The 26,799-nt window shown below is 44.3% G+C and overlaps 1 protein-coding gene across 1 annotated transcript in view; it reads left to right on the top strand.

Moving 5' to 3' along the window:
• MTUS2 (microtubule associated scaffold protein 2) overlaps nt 1-26,799 on the top strand; it is a gene marked incomplete at both ends in the record, with an annotated part of 164,408 nt that overhangs the window by 133,584 nt on the left and 4,025 nt on the right. The window contains 6 exons of the mRNA XM_082279097.1: nt 10,487-10,553; nt 16,726-16,940; nt 21,079-21,184; nt 22,950-23,023; nt 24,486-24,584; nt 24,922-25,041. Coding sequence (XP_082135223.1) covers nt 10,487-10,553; nt 16,726-16,940; nt 21,079-21,184; nt 22,950-23,023; nt 24,486-24,584; nt 24,922-25,041 — 681 coding nt within the window. The remainder of the gene's footprint in view (nt 1-10,486; nt 10,554-16,725; nt 16,941-21,078; nt 21,185-22,949; nt 23,024-24,485; nt 24,585-24,921; nt 25,042-26,799) is intronic.

Consider the following 26,799-nt stretch of genomic DNA (forward strand, 5'->3'; position numbering starts at 1 on the left):
AAGGCTGTATTTCCTTTGTTCAGAGGTGTACCATAGACACAGTTCTTAGTCATCCCATGACTGGATAAGCAACACTTTTTTTTGCTCTTATTTCCAGCCGATGAGTTTCCATCTTCTACTTGAATTTCCTGTTATTTGTCCCTGTGATTGGGACCTTGGACTGCTCAGTATTCTGTATTTCTTAGTATGACCACTCCTATAGCCCTAAATAGCATCCATCTTGATAAACATGGTGTTTTGACTCGCCCCTTGATGGACAGTGCATCCATCATCTCATTAGCACTCACTAATATTTGACCAGGGTCAAAAGTGAACGACATAACTTGCCCCAAGGATTGATCTTTGAACAGCTCCATTCATTATCTCTGCTCAGTCCAACAGTTCCATTTACTGCCACTCCTTCTCCTTTCCCCCAAAGGCTTCCTCCCTGCTTAACGCTTTTTCCGCAGCTCCCAGTCTTTCCCGGCCTGATAATCAATGTTGTCGTTGGCACCACATGGTCACTTGGTCCCCAATAGGTGGGAGTTACATATTACTCTTATCTAGAAGTATCAATTCTTTTGGTGTACAAAGGCAGCAATCTGCACTGGTGTGGATCTACCTGCCTTTGGTGCTCTGTTGCGCTTAACAAGGTTTTTTTAAAGTATTATTCCTCTCAGTATTTGATCCAAGTGCCACATGGCCACTGAAATCAGGCAGATGACTCTAGCATTTTAAAATTAAGAATCAGTAATTTAAAAACCTTGTTTTGAACCTGTTGTTTAAAGTGCCAGTTCTCATAGAATTTGGGTGTAGGGGCTGTCCTCTCCTCTGATGTGCCTGCTTTGCTGAGTGTTTTGCTCTTGTCTCAGTTATGTTCATTTCCTTTTCTATATCCTTAATTCCTGAGGCATTGCTGCCTTCAGGTGTGTGTTCCACATGGTAACCCACCTGTCAGCATGCTGCCACCACAGAGACCTCTCCTAAATTCCTTCTTCATGCTCCTTGTTCCTGCGTTTGACTGAGGAATTGCTTTTTAAAATAGTTTCCATTTTGCGTTTGCTTTCTCGTGTTGGGTCTTTTCTCACCTTAAGGCTACACACCTTGACCTGAAAGATGAGGTTTAATTCAAATTGAGTTTGGTCTCACTTTCTCCAAAAGGATCTAAGCTGACCAAAGAGCCCAGCAGCTCTCCCAAGCACATCCTTATCCCTTATCAATCCTAAATTGGCCTCTGTGGCCTCAATTGACCCTTGCCAGAAGAACAACATGTGATTTCTGCTATATTTAAGTTTCACTTAAATATTTTCTCTTCCAGTTTAGTGCTTAAGTGGTACTAAAGTGGTGCATAGACCTTGCTAGCTAATCTTTACCTCAGATTTATAATCATGTGCAAACAGCAAATCCCCCCTTATTAGCAAAGTAATTGAAGAAGATGAGTATTTCATTTTAAAAGCATAACAAAAGGAATAATGACTGGGTTTTATATTCCCTGCCTGTTAGTCAGACCTGTGGATCTAAATACTGTAGTTCTAATAGCCAGCTCAGAGAAATGGCTGTGGTAATTTGTCTACAGGTGGTTATGTGGGTTTTTTAATATGGTGGTTAGAAGTTTCCTGTCGGGATTTGGACTGTAAAAGATCCAAACTACAGACTTCAGGTTGTGTGGCAAAAAAAGAAGCTCCTACAGTGAGGATGAAATGATTTCACCATACAAGGAAGTCTCTTTTTACCTCTACTTTGTAGCTGTTCAGTAGCCAACCAAATTAATTTTCAAATGCTGTAAAGAAAATTAGGTCTTGAACACAAGTGTTAAAAGACATGTATTTGGAGTGAAATTTTTAATTTGGTTTGGTGTTTGGGTTTGGGTTTTTGTTTATTTGTTTGTTAGGTGGGGTTTCTATGTTGTTGGGTTTGTTTGTTTGTTTGTTTTTAATTACTTGATTGTGATATTCTAAAATTTCAGTTGAAGTCCTGGCAGGGCTGAGGAAGAGCAGATGCAAACTGGAGTTACCTGAACATTTAAATGTAATTTAATACAGTTTTGGTGGACATTCTTGTTGGTTCCTATTTTCAAAATCACTTTTATGCATCACCAATCACTGTTGAACATACATTAAAATAAAAACAAAAGCACCTGTCCAGAGAAGCACAGATGTGAGCATCTTTCCCAGCAGAAGGCAGAGCTGTTCAGCATTAAGGGCAATGTCACTTTTCTGTATGTTTGGTAGTGATTTGGCTTTCAGGAAAATAGTCGTTTTCAGGTTGCGAACAGTGAACAAACACCACCTTGCGTGTGAGTCACTGAACTCTTCTGCCTTTTCCCAGCATTGTCTTGAGTGTAAATTGTTAGAGTAAAATATGTCGTGCCAAAAGCAACAGCCCAGGAGAAGTGAGGTTGCTGCAGCTCCATGTCCTGGGTCCTGCCAAGGAAATGTGTACCCAGTGGGCAAGTGGATACAGACCGGACATACATAACACACCCGCGTGTATATGGAGGTCACGGTTAGGGTTAGGTTATGTGGTGTAAATACATATATACATGGCCAAAAAAATTACGCCAGCCGTCGAGGATTACAAAAGTCTCTGGGTACGCTGCAGACATCTGGTTTTGCCATTAAAAGGAGCCACACAGGGTGTTCATCGTCCTCGCGACTTAAATAAATGACTTCTGGGAAAATCCTTTCAGGGAGATTAGAGCGTCTCGGGAGGCTGGGGGACACCCGGTGTCGCAGTCTGGAGTGAGCCGCTGGCCGGCAGCGCCCGCGCCCGGCCCCCGCGGAGCCGCGCAGCGCTGGGCTCGGCCTGCAGGACCGCGCAGAGCCGCGGGGCAGCCGCAGAGCCCGCACGGCGGCCGGGGGGGCCCAGTGCGGCAGAGGCGCCGTGCAGAGGCACCGCAGCCGCGCTGCCCGAGTCACGGCGGGAGTGGATTTGGGAGCGCTGCGGGAGAGCGGCCGCGCCGGCAGCCGGCCGGGGCACGCTCAGCTTAAAGGCACCGTCCGGGCGGCTGCGGAGCACGGGGACTGCGGTGATCAGTGACTCTGGATGCGGCACGAAGATGAGATCGCAGCGGCACCCTGGCTGAGAGCCCAGGCTCACTCTCGGATTTCAGCCCGTTTGGGGCTGTCGCTGCGAAGTTTCCAACCCCGTCCCGGCAGCCGCCCGCCCCGGCACTTCCCTGCGATGGCGCTGCTGGACGTGCCCTGCTGTGGGCAAGCCTTTGCCAGCCGGAGCGACCTTTCTCGGGAGAGGCCGGACCCAGCGGGCGAGCAGCGGTGCGGCGGCAGGGCGGGGAGCGGGCAGCGCTTGGCGGGGGGCGATCCTGCCGCCGCTCCGCACCCGCCGGGCTCCGCTGCCGCCCGCCCCGCCGCACCGTCCCGGCCCCCGCATCCCCCGAGGCCCCGGGAGGCATCGGGTTGACAGGTCCCCTTGGCCGGTCTCGGCGCGCGGGGACGTGACATCCCTTTCTGACAGTGTCACCGCCCGGGGCTCATCGTCCGGCTCCGGGCCAGGCTGGCGGCAGTCCGGTGGGTGTCGGTCCGGTGGGGGTGGCTGTCCTGCCAGGATGGGCAAATGCTGCTCCACGTGTTTTCCCCCCTCTCTGTGCGAGGACGAGACGGTACTTTTGCCTGTTTTTTTTTGTTGTTGTTGTTTTGGTTTTTTTATCCTTTAGGGAAAGGGAAGGAAGGTAGCCGTGATAGAGCCTGTGCTGCTGCTTCTCGCTGGGGTCGGTGGCGGATGCGCTTCCCGGGTGGCGGAGAGGGGAGCGATGCTCGGCTTGTTTGCAGTGTGCTGATCTCCCCTTCACCAGGGACAAGTCTAAGTGTCGCTTTCTCATTCACTGCAGTGCCTTACATAAGTTTATCCTGCAGTCTAAATGTAAGGGTTGTATGCTCATGAAACAAGGAGGGACCGCTGGCATCCTCTGTAGCAACAGTCGGTTTGATATCTTGCTCTGCTTTTCATACATTTTTAATAGCCATGTGGAGAACAAGTTATAAAGGAAACTTGCAGAGAGTTTTAAAGTTTGAAGAGAGATTATTCAGCCTCTAGCTGTCCTAAAGTTTTACATCTCCAGCAGAGGATTGATCCTCCAATCTAGGAGAAGTGAAACAAGACAAAACTACCTGTTTTCTTATGTTTGTGTGAATCTAAATCAAACACATTCCTAGGCACCAAAATGGGTTATGCAAGAAATGTCAGTGCAGAAGTAACTACATAGCTACAGGCAGCAGGAAAATGGCATGTGGAAGAGAAGGTGTGGGACATTTTGATCACATAGGTTTTCCCATTATTCTTCTGAAAATTTGCCTGGATTTTATGTAGAGAAGAGTGAAAGAATGATATGTGCATTTAATTTGCCTAATAGAAAATATCTTGGCAGAAACATGTTTGTGCAGTGTATTCTTTTAGAGTTCAGCTTTGTGATATATTCATATAACTCTGTTAAATGAGAAACTGATAGCATCTCCCATTTGCCTAATAATAAGTTCAAATACAGCTTTAGATATGCTACTAACCAGGTTAAGAAAAAAAGTGTGGGTTAATATAAAACTTGCCAAAGTGCAGTCCCTGTGCAATATCTAAGTGCTTGTCAACTTCAACCTAAAGGGTGTTATGAGGAATGATTACCTGACAACCAGCATGATTGAACAGCAGTGTTAAAACACCTCTTTTTGAAGGAAGACTGTAGGTAATTTTGAATATCAGCTGCAGTGGGATTCACTTATTGCTTCTGACTATTCAGTTATTGTATCATCTGAAATATTTATTGGTACAAGAGAATTCCCAGTAGATATGATTGTCTTTCCAATTATAATATAACACCTTGCCACAGGGAAGTCTGAATACAGCACAACAGTGACTAAGCACCATTTGCAAGTCAGGGATTTGGTTTCTTTTAATATTTTGAAAGCTCTGCATACAGAAAAGCTGTTCTGGAGGAACAGTTTTAATAACAAGTGCCACAGAAGATCTGTGTGCAGAAAGTTTTTAGGAGATACTGTAGAGAACTGAGAAGTGTTTGTACAGTGGAGACACTGTACATACATTTGGATCTTAGAATATAAGCAAACATTAAGTAAGTTGGCAGGGTGGAGAGTCATGTCAATTTGGAAAGGTAACTCCAGGCTCCCGTGTTTACTTCCTAGCTGCTGCTGAAATCCGATATGGTTCTGAGCAATTTTTTGATGTTCCTCGCCTGATCTGACCCATTTCCGTTTCTATGATGGATCTACTATTACTTACCTATTGTTAAAAAAGTACCTGGAGGTTTAATTAATTAGTATTTCTAATTCATTAGTATCTCTTGGGTAGGTTATAGTTCTCAGAGGACAGAGACTCTAAGACAAACCTGAAATCTGCCTCCCCAACCCACAATTATTCCTGGTCCAAGGTAAAATCTTGACTTATCTCCCTGATGATGTCTCCTTGAGGATATCTACCTGTCATCTGAAGCTCCATGCAACTGAAGCAGAGCCTTTCATAGAATCACAGAATCATAGAACAGTTTGGGTTGGAAGGGACCTTTAAAGATCATCAAGTCCGAGACCATTGCAATGAGCAGGGACATCTTCAATGAGATCAGGTTGCTCAGTGCCCCATTCAGCCTCTGCCCACAAACTTTCATCACTACTTCCTTTCTTAATCTGTTTGGACAGCACCAGCATCTTGCCCATCCTCAGGTCCATATTATGACATCTTCTACCAAGTTATTTTTCCACCTCTTCCCATGGGTTTATATCTAAATTCAGCTGATTTTTTTTCTGAGTTACACTGCTAGGTTTGGACACTTATTTAATTGTATTAATTCCTGTTTTCTTCCTACACCTGTGCGTACCTTCTTGCCTACCTGCCTTGTTTTCTGGAGCTGTTGCACCAATGTAAGTCATGCCTCAGTCCATCCAGGGTGTTTTGAGCTGAATGGAGAACTCACATGTGCCATTTTCAGTGCCTGTTTCACTTGCTGAAATGCAGTCCAACATCCAGCCTTTCACAGGAGAAATATTGGGAGGCCTGTATGCTATAAAGATGATGACAGGAGAAAGAGTTGCTACTGTGTCTTCTATTCAACAGACCAGTAGGGCAAACATGTCATTCTACCTGTTTTATTCTACTTTCCGTTCTGTCTGAGGAGATGGGACATAGTCCAGACACAAGACTTGTTATGTTGCAGAGTTCAGGAATGAGGAAGAAGTTTTTCTTCATCTCCATCATGAGCATAATGTTATTTTATGAAAATTACTTCACTTTCAGAGTAATTTCTTGGGATGCAGCCAACAGAAATCCTTTGTCATAATTTTTCTAAAAAGAAATGCAGTCCATCATTCATTAAAAGTACATGAAAAGAAAATGCAACATTTTAATTTGTACAAAACCTATTGTTTTGGTTTCACATTTTTGGGTGTAAGAAATGAATTCCAGATAACATCAAAGGAATTTTTTTTTTTCCTTGTCATTTAACTGCTGCTCTGGAAATGGTGGATATTTGCACGATCTCCTTACAGGGTCTCTCATCTTTTCACCTACTGAAAACAGGTGTGTACAGTTGCTGAAACCTAAGTTGGATTTGGCCCTTAGATGCTCACCCTCAATGGCTCAACTCCAAGTGGTGGCCTAGTAGAGAGTCCTGACAAAGCTCCTTTGATATCCTGAGCCTTGGTGGATACAAAACTCTTGGGAGGGCAGCTGCTTACCCTGTCTTCTCTTTCAAATACTTTGTTGAGATAAATGTTAGTGAAGACTGATTAACCCAATGGGACATCTATAGGAGAAAGTTTCACGAAGGATGTCTGGACTTCAGGTGGCTCTCTTGAAAGCTGTTTATTGCATAGGCGAAGTTACAGCAGCTCAGGGAGTGGGGATCCAGAGCCAGCCCTACAGCTGCCAGCTCCAGCTGTAGGCATACCTGGAGCTGCTTTCTGTTCAAGTTACAAAACATTATATACTTTTCTTTGCAGAGTATCTTAATACATAACAACCAATAAGCACCATACACAATACCTTTACATTTGCCTATAGCCTATCATAACTACTACCATCACCATATTTTAGTCATTATTATCCAATCACAAGAGTAAGTTACAATTTAAGCTTACAGTGGAAAATTCTCAGACCTCTCTTTTTCTTCCTACATCGACATTTCTTGTTTGCCTGCCATATCTCTCTTTTTGGTAAAGACATGTTTTCTATTTACTTATGCTCTTCTTGAGACTTATTTACTTGGTGAAAAACATGTCTTTGTTTGTAGTCACATACCTTTGTCCTATTCATAAAAATCTCCTTCCAACTGATCTCCAACCTTTGCCTTCTCAGTTATTCAGTGGTCAGTGTTTCAGCAAAACATCTTTTACTCTATATCAAAACTTGCTTTCATTTCTCTCTCATCCCCAGTTTCTACATTCAGAGATCTTTCTGCCAAGCCTACATATCTGTGAAACTTTCTTACCAAACTTTCATCGTCCCCAACAGACATCCTCTTGACTTGGTTTCTTATCCATTTGTTTTGGGGAAGTTTTCCTTGTGTGCTTGTGAATTTTTGAATTGCTTTGATGTTTAGACAGTGGATATATAGGAATCTCAGCACTGAATATGATAGCTCTACATTCCAAAGTCAGATCCAGATTTGCTCTACTGGAATGTTTGGTTTCCTTAGTGCTGGCATTCCAAGTTCCCTGGCTACCCTGACAGGGAGGTGCTGGTTATCTGCAAAGCCAGGCTGATGATGTCAAGCAGGGGCTTTTTTGTTTTGCATTGCTGCCGTGTTTACCATGTCACAGGAACACGTGCAGTCCAAACCTATCGTGTCACACTGACGCAGCAGGTTGCAGTTACAGAAGATGTCGAGGGTTTGTGAGTTCACTGCACATCCAGGAAACCGTGAGGCTGATTTGATGATCAGCCAAAACTGCACCTCACTTCTCTTGCACAAGAGGAAGATAAGGACTCGTGTGCTATTGCTCTCTAGAAGAACCCTCTGAGAAACGGGGACTACTTGAGGCCTTGGCACTGAGGGCAACCCTTGCACATCTGACCTCCCAGGAAGCATAAATATGAGGTCCCAAAGAGCAGATAGGAAGCTCTGACCAAAATAAAATGCAATGCAAGAAGTATTGGCAGGACAGTCAAATGACAGCAGGGGCAACTGAGCTGTGCTGATTTGTCTGCTCGAGGTAGTCCCAGGGGCTGTTCTGCTCTGGAAACCACAGCCCCAGCATGGTGGCAGGCAGATGTGACCCCCACTGCCCTGGTGCGTTGGTGCCCATGCTGGAGCTGGAGTTATGGGATAGAATTTTTAAACTGGCACCATGGCAATTCTCCACACTTTTGGAGAGAATCCCACCACCAAGTATCCTCAAGGGTAGGAAAACCTTATCTAAGATAAAACATCATGTAAAATGTGGAGCCTGTAATATTTCTTATGGGGAATCAAAATTGTAAACACTTTTTCCCCCTAAAATGTAGGTTTTTTACTTGCTTTTAATTTTCGTTGTGTAAATAGAGTAGTAATAATCCCACTGAATTCTGCTTATCTGTAGGTGCTGGTAATGATTTGTGCAGAGCTCCCTTGCTTTGAGTGGCTTTTGTTTCAAACAATGAGAGCTGGTAATTTGAGTGGGCGCTTCCCATCTGCAAGTCCTGCATCCTGTACATCCCTGTGCACATGCCTTCAAGGGCACCAGGCCTGGCAGTCTGTCAAGAGCACCTCTTAATATTACTCCAGTGAGTTAAACAGATGGTATGGGCACATGCAATGGTATTCTCCAAAAGGGGAAACCTTGTCCCTGTAAGGCTGCTGGTTTGGGAATCTCTGTGAAGGGATCTGGTTTTTTAACGTATCAGGCTGTATTTATCTGGACCTTTTTTTTTCCCGTAACTTTTTGACTGATTAGGAAAAAGAAGTCCATAAGAAGTCATATAATTTTATTCTGAGCCTAATGCAGTTGGTCAGGACTGGACACTCTGCAGTCCTGGCACACAGCCCCCTGTGCATTACTCAGCAGAGTATGGAGCTGACTGGAGGAGCCAGGTCTTGCATTCCTGGCTTCTTCCCATAACTGAATAAGAAAGATGCCCACATCATCTGGGTCTCTCAAGCTTTCAAGGCTCTCAGATCAGTTCAGTTTATCACTCCATTTACAGCAAACTTTCCAGAAAGTGTGTCCTTTGAATATGGTGGAAGTCATCCCAAAAGGGCAATATGTAAAGGATTAATTCAAATTCCAGATTCTATCACCAGAAGGTATTACCAGAAGTAAAGTTGTGTTGCTTCTCTTAACAGAGTTAAAAGTTAGATGCAGGAAAAATATACAGAAACATTAAGTTCTGAAATGTTTCTTTTCCACTTTCATGTTTTTAATATAGAATTGACTTGCTATCCTATCTGCTATGTATCCTGCAGCCAAACTAATCCTGTCTGTGCCCTAGATTTTTATTAGCCTTGCTTGCTTAATACAGAAAGATTTGGTTTCTAGGACTCCTTTTAATTCAATTTACTACTGTACTGCTTTTTCTCTTGAATATGATTTTTCTGTAGTGTCCTTTAAGGATTCTTGACCTTTTCTAACCCGGGACATATTTATAGTAACCTGATCTAGTTTTATTAATCATTAGTGATCTTCCCAGCAGGATACATTCGTTTGTCTTCTTTCTAATGTGATTCATGATACATCCCAATTTAAAGTGCCCGTATGATTGAACCGCTGTGCTGGGATTTATTGTACTAAATCAAACTCCAGTGCATGGAGATAAGAATTTTGTTTGTCAGTTTGCACAGCACTCATCAGATATCTGCTGTCAAAGTCCTTGCATTTTGGTAATAGCACCTCCTTGCTCATGTAAATATGTTTTAAGTTTCCTTTAGCCAATTCATCTGTTTTACTTCCTTAATATTCAGATTTCTTCTGAGACTAGTTAAGGAAAGGAGCCCTAATAAATAAAATCACAGAAATAAATGTGGAGATAGGCATGAACATCAGGTTATTAGTGGTGTCTGTATCGGAATGCTCCCCATGCCTAGAATGGTGTGAGTACAGCGATCTGCTCTGTAAGTTTGACTCTGTGAGCATATTGATATGGTTGGAGATGGTTAAATGCAGGCTTAAATAGATGAAAGAATTTTAGCAGAATTAATAAATCCATCTTGTACATGCAGTCAAGCTATAAATGGTACGCAGATTGACCACAAATTCATAAAAAGTACAAATGTCTTTTTAGACACACAGGAGTAAATAGAGTTTTCTGTGCTGTTGTGTGCATGTGAGTGTGTGCACATGTACTTGTAGGCATACAAGGTACTTGTAGCTAGTGAGTTGTGGCTCCTAAGCTTGAGTTAAAAACTGAATGAGTTCATTATAATCCCACTCCCCTCCCCTAAAAAAAAAAAAAAAAAGTAGTATGAGGGTATGAGGAATCAATCTAATCTGCTTTACTAAATGAACATGTGAAACTGCTTATCTGGGATAAACTTGGGTACTATACGTATTTCTCTCTCTTTTTCCTTAAACAGAATGAAAATGCCCTTGTGAAAATAAAGGAGTTAGGAGTCGAGCTTGCAAAGATCAGGGAGGAAGTTGGTAAGTAGTACAAGAAAAGTAACAACAAAGTGATTTTCTCACTTTACATGAAAGCAGTTATTATGATTCCCTGTGACCTGATCCTGGGGAACGTGCATACATGTGATGAAGTGTCTCCTGAAGCCCACTGGCAAAGGGTTTTGTGACTTCGGAGGGAACCTTGATTTCACCTCTCTGCTGTGCAGATGGGCCCATTACCACACATGCTGAAGCCAGTTGTGCATCATCTTTACTAGACAAATTGTTTTTCATGAACCCATGGCTTCTGTCCTCAAACACCAGCACTGCTGAGGAGAAAGCACAGTGTGATGAGGAGTGGGAACCTGGGACCATTGCAGTGCACAGTGACTGGGGATGCACTGCTAACTTAGGAACATTGCTGTGTTTTGCAAACAAACCCAAGGACACCAAGCCCAGAATTTGCTTGTTAATATCTCAAAGGTCTCTTCCTGGTTGAAAGGCAGAAAGAGCAATGCATCACATTTGTCTGTGTATTCCCTATATATCTGCATGCCCCTCTTTTCCTTTTTGGTTTTTGATCTAGACAGGAGAGAGAGTGTAAAGATATTGCCACTCCTGGGAGAGAAGATGGGCTTTTGCTCTGGCTTCAGTCAACAGGCTGAGTTCTTTTGGACTTAAATCTCCCCAGAATGAGTGTGATGTTGGGTTCATCTACCCCAGGGTAAATGGAGAGGAGGCCCACTGGATCAGGGGACACCCTGAGTACCAAAAGGTGTTGGAACCACTGATGACTGGAGCTGTGAATAGGGGGGGCCTCTCAGCTTTTCCTGCATGTGGGAGACCAGTTCCTGGGTCACCCATTAAGCACAGATTGTGCCATGTGGCTGGAAGATGAAGTGCTCAGGCCAAACCCCTGTGGGATGGGCAGAGCTGCAGATCCTCCCTGTGCTTTGCCTTCACCTTGCCCATGACAGCCCACTTCAGAAAAGCTGAGCACAGCCCTTTTCAGATGCTTACCAGCTTGTGCTCCCTGCTTTGCCCCTCTGAAATTCTTAGGCTGATTGTCATTTCATGGAGAGCTTTATTGTCCCCACTGCCAATGTATACTGCAGCAATAGCGAAACAGGTTTCCAGTTATTCCCTGATGCCTGCCTTCCCCATCCTCTGCATCTCTACAGCTCTTACAGAGGAGTTGTTGCCACTGGTGCTTTCTTTAGGCTGGGCACATCTGAAGCTCTCGGTTCAATAGCCACTTCTCATTTGAAAGCCCTACCTCAATCTAGCAGGTTGGGTTTGCTCATTTTTGTGAGTGCTTTTTTAAGTGGCAGTGACATGGGAAGGAAAGAGAGGTTCAGTGCTGGAGATAAAGAGCTCTGCTTCCATTGACACCATGTTTGTACAGCTGAAGTGAATACAAATCCCTGGTGGTTTTGCTGGAGAAGAGAACTTTGCCAAGGATATAACAGCCTGTGTGTTTGGGGGTCACAGAGCAGCATGTTCAGTAACAGGAGATTGCTGCACTGCCTGCCCTTGCCATTGCCCTTGCACATGCAGCAACAGACACCTCCTCTGCACGAAGCTGAGTCCTGATGGCACATTTGGGGACCGTTTTGCTAAGAACCACAGACACCCCAGAAAAGCAGCCTGAGCTGTACCGTTTCAGAAGGGAGAGGAGCTGTAGAGGTGTATGGGCTTTCTTCCTCAGAAAGGGGAAAGATGGTGTGAGAGAGCCCTTTCCACAGTGGTCCTGTGGGCATGTGTAATGGAGAGGAGTCATTACAGGCCACCTCTTCTTCCCATCACTCTGGGAGACATGGAGATGCTGGGTAGAGACTGTTTAGGAGTGGCACAGGTGGCTGGTCACCTGCTTGGTGGAGGTAATCCTCTCTGTGCAACCCTGAGATGCAACATGGCCAGGTAGAAGGACTCCCAGTAGGGATGAACAAAAAGATGAACATGTGCAGGTATTGCACTTCAGCAGAATGTGAAATAATTCATCAGCAATAAAAATCATAGTATAAATCCCTACATATGGAAGGTAATGGTCTACGTTTTTTAGTGTAAATCAAAAATTGCTGGGCAGTCTGTTTTCCTTTGGTATAAAATTATAAAACTTAATTTTGTGAAACAACCAAACTGTGGACAAGGCGAGATGATAAATGCCGTGTACATGAGAGCATTTCTCATCAGCACAGTTCTCTGCAGTCTCTAAAGCAGTTCCAGCTGAGGTTGTTACTGGAGACATGAGGGTGCTGCTGGAGACATGCAGCCCACCTGTGCTAGAGGAGGATTATTTTAGTCTCACTATCAGATGAATCTGTGTGTTGCACAACATTGTACAAGATTTACGCAAATAAAGAATGAAACAGTCCTTTATTTGACAACAGCAATCTTGGGTGATTCTGTGAAGAAGTTCAGGGAAAATCAGAGCGTGTTTTGACTACAACCAAGCTGTAGTTCTGACTTGCCTCCGTCACTTTAATAAGTAGTTTCTCATTAATTTAAAAATAACCAGTCCAGTTAAACACCATGGGTGTTGGTCAGAAATTCCTGGTTGCTCATGTATAAATTCACCATGCCAGACTCACTGATGCAAATGCCTGTATGAATCAGTAAAACAAGGCTGGACTAGCCAGGGTTGATAGAGGCAGTGTGTCCAACATTTGGTTGTTGAGGCAATACCTGTAATTCAGAGTTACAATTTGGGTTGGTTTTCATAGCATGCAGTCTTTAACTTCAGCAGAAACTACAGGATTCTGCTATGCAAAGCAATGAAACTTCAACAGAAAAACTGCTGTTCAGAAAAGTAAGAATCTATGTTTAAGGAAAATTCTTGTGGTAAATAAAACCATTGCTGAAGCAATAGCAGCAATGGACCATGTGTAAAAATAGCATCGGGACACATGCATCCTTCCGGAGCCAGGCAAAATATTGAGGTTCAGACAACACTGTGCACTTTTACCCCCAGCACTGCTGGGAAAGTATCACACCACATCTGAAACCAGCATGGGTGAACTAGGAAAGTGATTCTCCCGTACCAGGTCTGGGGAGGAATCTTGGCCTCTATAAACGCTGAGGGACTTGTTATTTTAAGCAATAAGATTTGCTCACGTATTTTGCTAGAAATAGCAAGGCTAGGAAAACATGACAAGCAATCGTTCTGCACTCAAGACACCGATCCTTATAAATTATAAATATAAGCACTTTTCAGCTGCAACACTGAGTCTCTTGAAATAAAGAGGTTTTGAATACCAGCTGTTTCCCTTCAAATTAATGGAAATTAAATGTCAGAATTGCCTGCTCCTTTGCTGTCAGACCAATGACGTGAAGTGAGTTGAGAGGAGGTATGGAGATGCATAAAAAACCTAGATGAAGGAAAGGCAATCAGATGTCAGGTTTAAAATTTGTATTGCCTGGGTTCATGAGAGTTTGGAAGCCAAAGCCTGTGTGCCATCTCCTCCTGGATATAACACCCAGTCAGAGGACCCTTAACCTGAGTGCAGTGGCTGTGATTTGTCTGTGATTTTGGGGCCGAGGCTCAGGAAGAAGAGCCCATTTGTTGTGTCAGAAGGAAACAGTCCCTCTGTGAGGCCACAAGACGCCAGCCCCCAGTTCCCCCAGGAGTTGCCCTCCTGAGTGCAAAGTGCCAGGGCTGGGAGGTTGCACTGTGGCTCCGACTGTGTGTGATGGGGGGAGGTCAGTCCAGTAGTGACATCTACCTTTCCCTCACCTTCCCAGCCTGGTCTGAAGTGGGTTTTGCTCATCTGTTGTGCACTCAGTGCCCAGGGAGTAGGGAAGCTGCAGTAGCTGGTCTCATTTAACCCAGCATGCTGTCATCCCAGGAAATGCCATGTTGCATCAGAGTCATTTCCAGCCTGTAAGCAGCAATGAAGATACCTACAGAGAAGGAAGAAGAAAACCAGGGTGTAACTCTTCCCAACAGACCAGTAGTGGTTGTGCTCTGCTTGTCTTGTTCCGTGTCAGTAATACATTCATATAACTTTTCTGAGTGATTTTTTCTTTTTTCTCCAAGAGTAGCTCACTTTAACAGTATCCCTGTCTTGATGCCTGAAAGCTCAATTCACTGTTTTCTAGCAGCATCAGCAGGTCTTCTGTTCAGGCATCTGTTACAGGGTCCCTGCTGGAGGTGTCACAGCTGTTTCACCAGAAGCACACGCTGAAGCCACAGCTCCAGCAGGGCAGGCTCTCCCACACTGGTTCCTGCTCCCCGGGAAGGAGAGCCACAGACCCCTGGGCTCCATGGGTGTTGCCTTCTGCAACGCCTGTCCCAGGAGAGCCAGGCCCAAAGGTCCATCTCCCTACTAAGAAGAGATTCAGTTTTTACTCAACACTTCAGTCCTCAGCCTCATTTGTCTTAGTCTGAGACTTATGGTAGGGATCACTCCTTCTCATTAGAGGTGTTTCATATTCTTTATAGGGCAAATTTCCTCATTTTCTGCCTCCAGTAGCATTGTTGGGTATATGGGGACCATGGCATGCAAGTGCACTTTCCCTGCTTCCCTCTTCCCTCCGTTTTGCACCTGCATTAGGGCCTGATTTGTGAATAGTCTTGTATTTCAGGTTGCAGGATGTGTTTCAGATGAACTCTCTTTTGGTTAGAGCACATTGTTTCATTGCCCAGCCCTCCCTGTGTGCTGGGTAATCTCATTAGAGAGACTGGAGCTCCTATTTAAAGCTTGAGTAAGTATGAATTCTACTGAAGGCAGAGCTGCAAGCATAACCCCTCCTGCTCTGGGATCACTTTACATGCCAAAGATAACAAAAAAGCGAAAAGCAAGAGAGAGGGTTTAGAGCTGTAATCCAGACTGCCAGAAGACAAGACATTCCAGCTAATGTACCATTCCATTCTGGATATAAGGCAAGTGGGAAAGCTTTCTATGTGCTCCCACTGAGGTGCTAAACTCACTGGTTCACTTGCTTTCTGTAAGGAGCAGAGAGCTTGACAGGGACAGAGTCCCTCACGGTGCTCCAGAAAATACCAGGATCACAACAGGAGCCCAGTAGTGTTTATCTGTCTGGACTTACTGAGCAAGTCTGGATATTGGTGTCCAGTGGTGTCCAGTAAGTGTAGAAGCAGAGCTCTAAATAGGGTGAAAAATAACTATGTGGGGAAGGGAATGGTTAGCTTGGGTGCCCAAACTACCTTGCATGGGTGCACCTAACATGAGCTGTGGGCACAGCACTGGTAACTTGGACAAATTCTTGCTACCCTGGGAGAAATGAGGGCAGTCTGACACCACAGTAGAAGGAGGCAGAAAAATACAGGTATTGAATAAGTATGTGGCCATGGGATATATATGGGTTTGAAACATTCAACATGGAGACAGCTACTCCCAATCCTCTGACTTAAAATGCCATACAGGTCTGTTCACGGCACGTGCATTTTGAAAGGCAAAGGAAGGATAAATATGCCGTCAGTTTGTTCAAAAACCTGATCATCTTTCTAAATCAGCTATGGGTCTAAATCAGAAAGATGTAGCAGGACCATTAGAAACCCATCCCTTCTTTAGTATTCTGAATGTTATGGTCATGATGATTTTAGTCACTTCTTACCTGTTAGATCTTTACAAGTGAGCAAACTTGCTCTTTAAATGTAGTCTGTCTGATCTTGTCCAACTTGCATCAAGTCTTCAGTATCTGGATTTATTGCAACTGTTCTTTAGCAAAGCAAAAGGCCGAGGACACAATGTTTGTGACACTGCTTTCCTGGGACCTGTGGAACAATAAAGGTGAGGAACCAAACGGGGAAATGGACTGATTATCTCTGACTTGATAGAACTGGTGGAAAACAGTAGTGTGAATTCTGAGATACAGTCACTAGTTAGTTCACTAAACTAAAAATTCCACATGTTCTGATTGCCTTCAGTATCAGCCTTTCATTTGTGCTCTCTGACACCATGAAGCACACAAGATAGTGGTTTGAATACAAAATTATTTTAAGCAAGTGTGCATTAATGGATTTGAATGGTTCTTGCTGGAGCTGGAGACAGGTTTATGGGATGAGCAGCTTTGAACAGCTCAAAAATGGGATGTATGAGATACATATCCTTCTGGTCCAGTGGTCAGTCATACCCCTTGTACAACAGAGTGGGTGAGAACTGCCAAGCTCATTGCTCTACAAACCAGTAGACCAATGCCTCTGCTTGGTCCTGGACAGTGTGAGGACTGTGTGGTCCTGTCTCCTCCACAGACCTCAACACGACGAGATGGAAGAAACTACTGAGCGAGAAGGAGGAGCTGGAGAGGCGCTTTGAGGAGGAGGGGAAGCAGCTCCGCAGGCAGCAGCAGGAGGAGATGCAGGCATTGGAGCAGCGGCTGCAGGAGGAGTACAACACCAAGAAGGAGAGCCTGCAGGAGCAACACAGGCTGCAGCTGGAACAAGCCAAACTGGAGCATCAGGATCAGGTCAGTCTCCACCTGCTGCCTTTGAAGAATAGTTAATGCTAGTACTGATAGGGTTCAGGTAATGAAATGTATTGAACACTCCAACGTGAAGACACTGGTAATGAGTTACGAGTAGAAAAATGTAATCCTGAATATCTTTACTGCTGTTTCTCCCTATTAGTTCTACTGTTTTTTCTACACAGTAGTCTATTACATTGCCATGTCTTGTCTTCACATGCTTCCTGATGTTTTACAATAAAAATATTCACATTATCTCTGCTGCCCACACATACTTGCTCCTCAACCCACCTATTTTAGTCAATTTATGACTAAAACCAAGGGTGAACCTCTTCCATACTGGTAAGGCCAGCAGAGCCATGCCCATTGTTATTTGCAATGCTAGTTAAAGGGCAGTACAGTGAAGGGACAGTACCTAAACATCGTGCACATGATACTCTCTGGGTCCCCTGATTGCTGCCCCACCATTCAGTCTAATCTCTTAGGCTGTACATCCCAAGAGTTTCTCCTTGCTTTGCTCTCAGTACTGGATAGGAGTACCCTCACAAGCAGCTACTTTTGTCTGGTTTTGCCAGAACAAACACTGTAACACCTTTGGGCACCTCTCACATGCTGGCAGAACATCGGGCACTGGGTTATGGCAGTAATGCCTTTACCTGGCCTTTTCCCATTTTTCCTTCAGTGAGCAGTGGATTCTGTCCTGATTTTTCCAGCTGCAACTCTTACCCACTACCCAATACCACAGATCACAAGGGCTTTTCTCACATGTGAACCTGCTGCACCCAGGTGTGGTGTGTAAATCTGTGTCTTTAGGCTTTGTCATGCTGCAGCCCCTGCTGTCATGGGGCTGCCACCCAGGCTCCTGATGCAGCAAAACCCTCCTGGGCTGGGAGCTGTCCTTGCTGGCACTTGAATCAGCCAGCCATGTCAGACAGACACAGGGCATCCCAGCCTGTGCCTCAGAATGCCTGCTGCCCTGGCTACCTCTGTGCAATTCAGTTTGATTCTTCAGGGCAGGGATGTGAAGAACTCCCACTGGATTTTACCTGTTTTAATTGCTGAGCCTGATAGTTGTTACTGATTTGCAGGCTTGTAACATGCCAAACAAAGGCTTTATGCAAGTGGGCTGTTTTGTCCTGGACAAACTACCTATTTCTGTTAATGAATTGATTTCCAAAGATGTATTAGAAGGTGCTATCAAAGAGATTTTCATGTTCTACATCAGATTTTTCAAAATATTTCTCTCTAAATGGTTAGAACTTGTGCTGAGCCATGTCTTTTGGTTCTCGTTTCAGTTTATACAAGTTGGTTTTCTTGCAATGCCCCTCAAAATTTCTGCTTTTCTTTCTGATATGAAGGAGAGGTCGTGTTCCCAAAAGCCTTGACAATTTTTTTCCTTTCACTGTGTCAGTGTGTCAGTCTGCCTGGTAGAAGATGTTGGCTCTAGCTGTAAGGCTTGCCTCTCCTGGATCACCCGACATCAGCATTTGTGAAGGGATTTGTTAATTTTTTTCTGAAATAGCTTATAGCTTAGCTCTGCTACTCTTTGAAGTATTTCTTCAAGCTCTCAGGACCACAAGAACAGATGTTGGTTCTTCTCCTCTCAAGCTGATCAGCGCAAGAAAGGGTGATACAGGTCGTTGTAGGACTTGACTAGAAGTATGCTTATTTTTCTCATGTTTTCATCTGCTGTGACTCTATTCATCATCACAGTGGAAACACATCTTTTCCTCTGTGGGGCAAATGGTTCTGGGTTTGCTCCAGAGCTCCGTGTTCCCTGATTACTGAAGGTAACACAGACATTCCTCTCCATTGCTTTGAAAGTGCTGCTGTGACCATAGTATCTCAGAGTTTTAGCCCACATTTGCAATTCATAGTTTGGTTAGCATGATGAGTTTTAGCAGGTTTTCCCTTTGAATCCCTGCTCTGCTGTATACCCATCCTGTGTTGAGCACTCTTGGATCAGGGGAGGCTGACAGGCCGTGCTGGAAAGCTGCTCAGCAACAGTGTTTCTTGGCCAAGGAAATGGAGCTCTTATACTGTACATGAGAAAAGCCTTGTCCTTGAGCTGCCCATCCCTGTTGGGGGGATTTGAATTTGCATTCATGAAGGCAGTAACAACAGCAGAATCCTTCTGACCATGGATCTGCATGTATTTCTGTATCCATACATCTAGTTTGGAAGATAGTCATCCTGCTTTCATGGTTTCCCGTCACAACCTAATCTTCCATGCTGTGTTGCTTCAGTCACCACTTAGTTCACTGCCAGATAACTGTTATTTCTTTGGAGACACAGTTCCTGTGTCAGGTTTTGGAGGTTCAGCTGTCTGTGAGGATGTAGCAGAGCATGAGAGCCAAACTCCTCACAAACTGATCTTGTGTGCCAGTGCACTCTCACATCTCCTTGCAGCTAAAGGCAGAATTGCAAAGTAAAGGCTGTGATCTGTCCTGCCAGTGTTTCTCACTTGAGGTGCTCAGCTCAAGCTGTTTTGTGCAGCAGCTTACTGAACTTCTCCCACTAGAGCCTCCTCTTGATTTTACTTTATTAAACCTTAAAAATCCCACCTGAGGTACTTTCCATAGCCAGAAATAAACATGACTTGTGTTAAGTGAGGTGATCAAGCCTACAGAGTAAATTAGAGGTGAAGTTGGAATTAGCATCCAAGGCAGCTGCTTCCCAATGCCAAGTTGACTATCTGCCATGAAAAACTGCAGACAGGATGTCACACTGGAAGATTAAAATGAGTCGCTTGGGATGTGGATGTGAAACACACAGAAGACAGAAAAATCCCTGTAGATCATTTGGGACATATTTAATTGGCTTTATAGATAAATAACTTGCCAAGGATGGTGGCAGGGAGAGGAGACCCCTTCACCTCGTGAGGGAGTTGGTGTTGAGCATAATAATTCCTATGGGGTGCTGTTCAGTTGAGAAGCAATTAGAGTAGGAATAAAGGCTTCAGCAAGGGTGAGGTGAAGAATATGGCAATACTCATGAGGCTTCAGCTTACAGTCATCATATACGAGGACACTGTGCTCTGGAAAAAGTCAGGTGATAGTCCTTGCCCCATCAGTAGCCCTTTGAGTCATCTGCCCTCCACCTTTCTCAGCTCTGTCATGCAATGTATCAGCAGACTGACTCCCCATTATTTTGGAAACTGTTCTTCGCCACTGAGTTACCTCCCACATTATTATGAAAATTAGTTTGGACAATTTTAAATTCCATGTTAAATGCCCAACTTTCATTCTAAGAGCATGTTTTCTCCAATATGATTGGAAATTTTGCTTCTGGTGGGTTACTTAATACGTATGTTCGACATTAGTTAATGTCAGTTAAAAGCAGTGAAACAACATTTATTCCAGTCAAAGAAAACTCAGCTGCAGTAACTTTCTACCATTATTTACATAACTGTGAGCAAATAAAGGTGTTTGGAGTCAAGTCACTTAGCCATGAACAGCTGTTTACTATAAATGTGAAATAGTTTGATCCTCTGCCTTGGCAGATATGGCAGATAGTATTGTGTTAAATGTATCAAATAAGATCAGTGTGGTTACAGACCCCGGAAAAGCAAATCGATGCATTGCATTCAGAATGTGCTCTGGACCACTGACTTAAACTTGATTACCACTTCTCATTGTAGTTCCTTTAATGATGCATATTAAAAGACCATCATTGGGGATCTCACTTTGCCTTTAGCCAAGTCTAGTAACAAAACAATACACTGAAGGAGTCCCAAGCACACAGGATGCAATGGAACACAGGCTGCCCACAGCCCTCTTCCAGCTGCACTCCTCACTCCCATGATGGCTGTGGGCCGTGTGGTCATTATTATAATTTAGATTAATGGAATGTCAAGACTTCTGAACATTTAATAAACAGCATCTCCACCTAAGGGCTTTCGCTTTCTTATGTATTTCTTCATCACCATTAAGTTAAAAGAACAAAAATACCATCAGCAGTGACTACACGCTACCACTCAAGGTATCAACATGGCAAAAATGGCTCAGGTGCTGGAAGTGACACATTCATTAGATCCCTTTGCTGTTTCCAGATCACTGGAGCTCTCCAGCAGTGGCTTGTCAGTGTGCCACGGCCTGTCTAACCATGTGTCCCATGTCTGTGCTCACTGTTGTTGGAACAGGTGGAAGATATCACAGCTGTGCATGAAGCTGCAATGTCCCAGTTGGAAAACAACCACATTGTGGCCATTACAGTACTGAAGGATGAGAACGACTGCAAGATTCAAGGTAAGCCAAAGACAACCCAACAGCTACACAGCTGCTCCAGAGCAGGAGTGTGACACTGTGTTTCTTCCTCCAGAGCAAATTACACAGAAAATTTGTGTTGGTCTAGTGCTTTCACGTGGGGTGGACCACCAGGTTCATGCTAGGGCAGAGGGAGAGATGTCTGCAGTCTGTATAGCATCTAATTTTGACCTGAAATTATCTGAGGGGGGTCTCTGGGTCAAAGATAAGGCTTTCTCTATGTGTTGCTAAAATAGAATCCAAATTCCACATCACTTCGCACACATACTTTTTCAAGAGCCTAATCCTCGGGTGCTCGCTCAGGAGGATAGAGCTCTTGGGATATCTCTGAATGTAGGTGCTTAAATGCCCACACTGCTTCTAAAAACAAGACTCATTATTTTCAGTAGCAAATGTCTGGCCATGCTAAGCAGACCAAAGCCACTCACTGGTGCAAATCTGCACCTCAGCACTCTTATCTTTATTTTGTGTTACAGTTTGGCCACGGGATTGATGCTGCAGACAGATCTCTTTCTTCCCTACCAGCTCAGTGTCTGAACACATGCCTTTGTGCATGCTTTAGCTGACATTTAACAGTTATCTGTACAATCTCCCTATTTTTTCTATGATTTAAATATCTCTAGTAGGTTTTCCCACATTTCCCAAACCAAGCCATATTGCTTAGCTCTGCATTGTGTCAGTTAGAGACACAGTCCAGAGCATAGTATGAACTGAGAACAGTCTATTCCCCTCTCTCATGGGCAGAGGAGATATCTAGCATAGCATTTATAAATTAACATATGCGATTTTGAAAATAAATAAGTAAAAAGCTGTTTCTTGCTTGAGGATATTCTTCTCTCTCCGTTTTTGTTCGTATTTTCTGATGATAAAATTCAGTTGTGGTTCAAGGGTCTGGTGGCCAAAGTTTGTGCTCCCTGCTCCTGGTGCAGGTCTGAAATGCCCTCCTGTGCCTGGAAAAGGCACTGCAGCAGCCGCTGCGGGAGAGTACGCTGAGCACGGCACTGGAGCGATGGAATCATCGCTGCTGGGACTGTGGCTGCTGAGCAGGGGTTAGAGGGCACAACCCATGGCTTTGGGGAAAAAAACACAAAAGATACAGTGTCCATATACTAAAAATGCAGGTTCTACTGCACTGAATGACAGTTTGATGCCATTGCTTTAGAGATTAAGCTTTAATTCACTTTGTTTATTAAACTTCTGGTTATTAGTATGTCCAGGGTGAGTTATTCTATTTAATAATGTTTTTTGTCTTCTCTGTCTCACTACTGGAATAAACCTCCTAATTCATCTATCACAGCTTGGGGAGAAGCACTGTCATTTGTATTTTTGCATCTGAGGTGGTGGCCCTCTTTTCTCTCTCTCCAAAGAAATTGCAACCCAAGCTTTTAAATGTATCCAATTTAAAATTCTTTGATTTAGGGATACTAACTCTGAACTGGAAAATGGCCCATTGCCAGACTGACCCTTTTCAGATCAGAATGCCTGGGAGCTGAGAATTCTGAGCAGTTCTGAAAAATCAGAACCTGGTCACACAGAAACAGAGGTATCTGCAAAAAGTGAAAGATCAGGAAATTCTGATTTTCAGAACAATTTACCTAAGGTCACAGGGCACATTGCTACCAATTTCCTGCTCCATTTCCATCTCCTAAAACTGCATCCCAAATTGTGCTCGGCTCATGACGTGTGCTCTCAGACCCTGCTTTGCTGGACTTCACTCGGTAATGTCATGCCTATGTAACTTCTCCAGAACTGAATACAGCTCACAAACTGGAAAAGGCACAACTAGAAGAGACTTTTGAAAAGCTGCGTCTGTCACTCCAGGTTAGCAGTTTCTTTATTTCCCACCCTGTAATGGTGCTGTGGAGCAGCTGACAGGGCAGCCCCAGATACGTTGCCTGCTGCCAGCACACCAGCCTGTTGCCTCTTACCAGCTGTGGTACCTCTTGTGCTCTGCCTGTCCAAACTGGGATCTAGCAGCAAACACTCAGGATTTTTCCTCCCCCTTGGCTGGTTCACAAAAGAGAGAAAACCTAAAGGGACAAAAAGGCATCTGGATAAAGCAAGAAATGTCTTTTTTACCCTGCTGGCAAATTTGAGCTCTCTCCTGCATGGTGGGGAGGACTCTGGCACCTGCAGTGGCTATGAGCATCACCTTGTCTACATGGTACCCGCCAACAGGCACCCCCAGGGCTCAGAAACATCTCCTTGCCTGGCCCTGTGCCTATGTCTGTGATTTATTAACTCCTCCCTGCTGCCTGAATGTGGGAAAGCCGGTCCCATGCTGTAGACACATCTCCAGTCCCACCGGAGGGCAGTGCAGTCCCTGATGTGGGTTGCCCCAGGACTGGCCCCGATGTGCAGGCAGGCTGTGGATGGCCCGGGTCAGCCCTGCACATCACAGCTCCCACATCCCACTGTTTAACACCAAGGTCGAGATTGTCTAACCCTTCTAAAAACTCCATGCTGTTCTCACTCCCTAGATGAAGAAATCATAAGGAGTGGAGGGCAGAACTGTGCCCCCGTGACACAAGCTAGGTTTGGAAATGTGTGAACAAGTAAAGCTGCCACAGCAAATAATGCAAGCCCTGTTTGATTTCACAGGCAGAGATGAATTACAATTTTTCAACGCCCTGACTAGCACATACTGTTGCACTGCTGCAACAGCTCCAGGCACGCCAGCAGTTTTGCAATAAGGGATGATGTAATGTTCCAGACAAGAAATCACAACTGTGAAAGATAAAAATACCATTTTCACAGCAACTGTGGATTTTACAGGTGTTGTATAGACAGAAATGCCTTTGATAGTAACAGAAATATGATTGCTTAAAATAACATGCTGTTCCCACGTATAGCTCTGAGATGAAATGATGATCATTTTAAAGCCCACACCACTTACTCATCACTTCTTGTTACCCTGTTAGAAGCCTAGAAAGGGGAAGGAAGCAGGTATCTCCTGCCTCATTTGAACTCTAAGGACCACACAATCATGCATGTGATACAAATGCCGGGTCTCCCAATAAGGATCTGTCTATTCTCATCCAGCACAAGGTGATGGGGTGATTTATCATCAGCTGCAGGTGTTTTAGGGATTTTGTGATTCCCTAAGGCTTATCAAATACTCCACTCTATGTTCAAGTGGCCTTACATAAAAAATATATCCCCTTACAGGGGTTTATAATCTTTGTTTAGCTTGCCTGGTAGTTTCACAGTGCAGACTGACCAGTATGAATGTAAGAGGGTTGGTAACACAGTTGATGTGTTAATTGGTGTGTTTCCCCCCCAGGACCAGATAGACACCCTCACCTTCCAGAATCAATCTCTTAAGGCCAAAGCAGACCGGTTTGAAGAGGCTCTGAAGAAAAACACTGAGGAACAGCTGAAGGTAGATGACAACTCTAACTATACAGGCATCGAGACACGTTTCTAAGTATTACACATCACCTGATTCAACGAAGAGCAATGGGATCCTCACTCCAGGGACAGGGGGGCAGGTCCCAGCTGAGACCCCAAATACTGAGCTCTGAGGAAGAGTCACAACTCTTAGCCAAAGGGGTGTCAAGGAGAAAAATCAGGGGTCAGATGGGCTGCAGAGGACCAGGTCCAAGTAGTTTTCACACCACTGATTCTCCTAAACCACAGGGTTCCATTAAGGAATCTCCCTCTTATGGCTTAAGATGTATTTCTGGCTGACATATCCAAATCACTGATACTTTTTCTAGATTGTGCAAGCTCCGTATCTGCACTTAGAAAAAGATTTGAAGAGCTTAAAACATGTTCTGGAAATGAAGAACCTCCAGATTCACCAACAGGAGAAGATGATCATGGAGCTAGAAAAACAGGTGAGTTGTCATTTTTCCTGCAGAGGAGACATCGCAGAGCTAATAAAGGAATAGTTTGGTTAGAGCAGATGAGCTTAAGAGGGGTGAATAAACACATGAGGTGGGGGCAAGACTTGGTCAAAGAGGTTCACATCCATCAATCTGGATTGCTTCTTCATACAATACCTGCTCAGCATGTTAGGTCAGACAGTGAGGTGAGTGTGTAGGAAGAAAGGAGGAAGGGGAAATTTGTGTTAATCTATGGTACACCAGCCTGCATCACATGCCCCTACAGGAGTCAGGTAGCCTTTTAGGGCTGGAGAGAGCAAGTGGGGGAAGGTTGAACCATGGTGTGTCTTCCTGCTGCTCCTGCAGACATTTAGGGAGCCATGTAGGAATTAGCAATACTCAGCAAGCAGTTCCTAGCAAGGCTTACTCCAGAAAAGGTCTCCCCAGCCCTCCAATAATGCTTTTCTGCAGGCTGTGCTGTTTTCTCATCCTTTGCTTGTGGGATTCCCTAATGAAGAACTCCCCAGTTCACTATCAATTACATTTTTTGTGGGAAAGGGGATTAATTTTGTACAGCATAACCTGCAGTGACAGTAAAATACAGTGTGGTGACAGGATGAGGCAATACCTCAGCTGGGAGCTGTGGCAGCTGGTTCAGCATAGCATTCAGCAAGATTTGTTTCCATTTACAGGGAAATTTGAGAACTCCGATGATTATTTTGCTGAACAGATGCTTTAGTAAGTGGAGGTAGAGAAAAGTGCCACTTTGCAACTGAGGCTTATTATCTGTGCTCCTTCCAACGTGCTGCTCTTGGAGCTAAGCCAGAATTTGGAAACACCAGGAAAAAAGAACCCAAACAACAGCCTATATAATTCCTGGTCATTTAGCTGCTTTTGCTCATTAACTGCATACAAGCACACAGTCCTGTTCCTGCCCTTTATCACAGTAAAACACTGGGTTTGCTGTGGTCAAAAGGCACAACTGCTTTCCATTTCAAGATATACCTTTGTAAGTGCCAGAACACCTACAGGATATCTCCAAATGCTCTGAAAGTTGGGGTGCCTCACAAGGGAGCAAGAGGGCATTTTTAACTCAGGGTCAGCCTTGGCTCCTTGGCAGCTGAAAGGGAGGCTGGAAATGAAGGTGGCACAGCTATTACTTGTGAAAATTACTGAAGAAGCAGAGAGAGAGCCCATGATGGTGATTCCTCTCTCAGAGCATTTCAAAACAGGGCCAGAATCCATGTTCCGCTCTAACAAAATAAACTGGGACAGACCAGAATATCTGAGAAACAGGAGTATCCTTTACAATTACCTGCACAGAGCAGAAAACACAACCTAAAACTGATGTCTCCACCATTAAGTGTGAGTTATTGCTATCCCCAGTGCACAATATTTTGGTTCTTTATAAAAGGTTGGGAAATACAATAACCAAGCTCACACAGAGATAAGCTTACCCTGTCCTATCTTGTTTTCTTTCAAAAGCGTTGAGTTCAGCAAAATTTAAACTGCTGAAAAACCAAGAACAAAGGGGATGAAGTTTGTCAAATTCAAAGCTTGGGGAAAACAGGGCACCTGAGGCTGTGGAACATGCCTTACTGATGTTTGATTACATTGCTGCTGATATCCCTAAACTCTGACCTTGAACTGTGCTGAATAAAAGCTGTCTGTGCTTGGGGTAGGATTAATTTCAATTAATTACAGCTTAAAGTTAAATGTCTGATTTAAGCCTGTCATTTAAGCCAACATTGTCAGCAGTAGTGAGAAGAG

The sequence above is a fragment of the Coloeus monedula genome, assembly GCF_965178545.1.
Source record: "Coloeus monedula genome assembly, chromosome: 3".
NCBI classification, from domain to species: domain Eukaryota; kingdom Metazoa; phylum Chordata; class Aves; order Passeriformes; family Corvidae; genus Coloeus; species Coloeus monedula.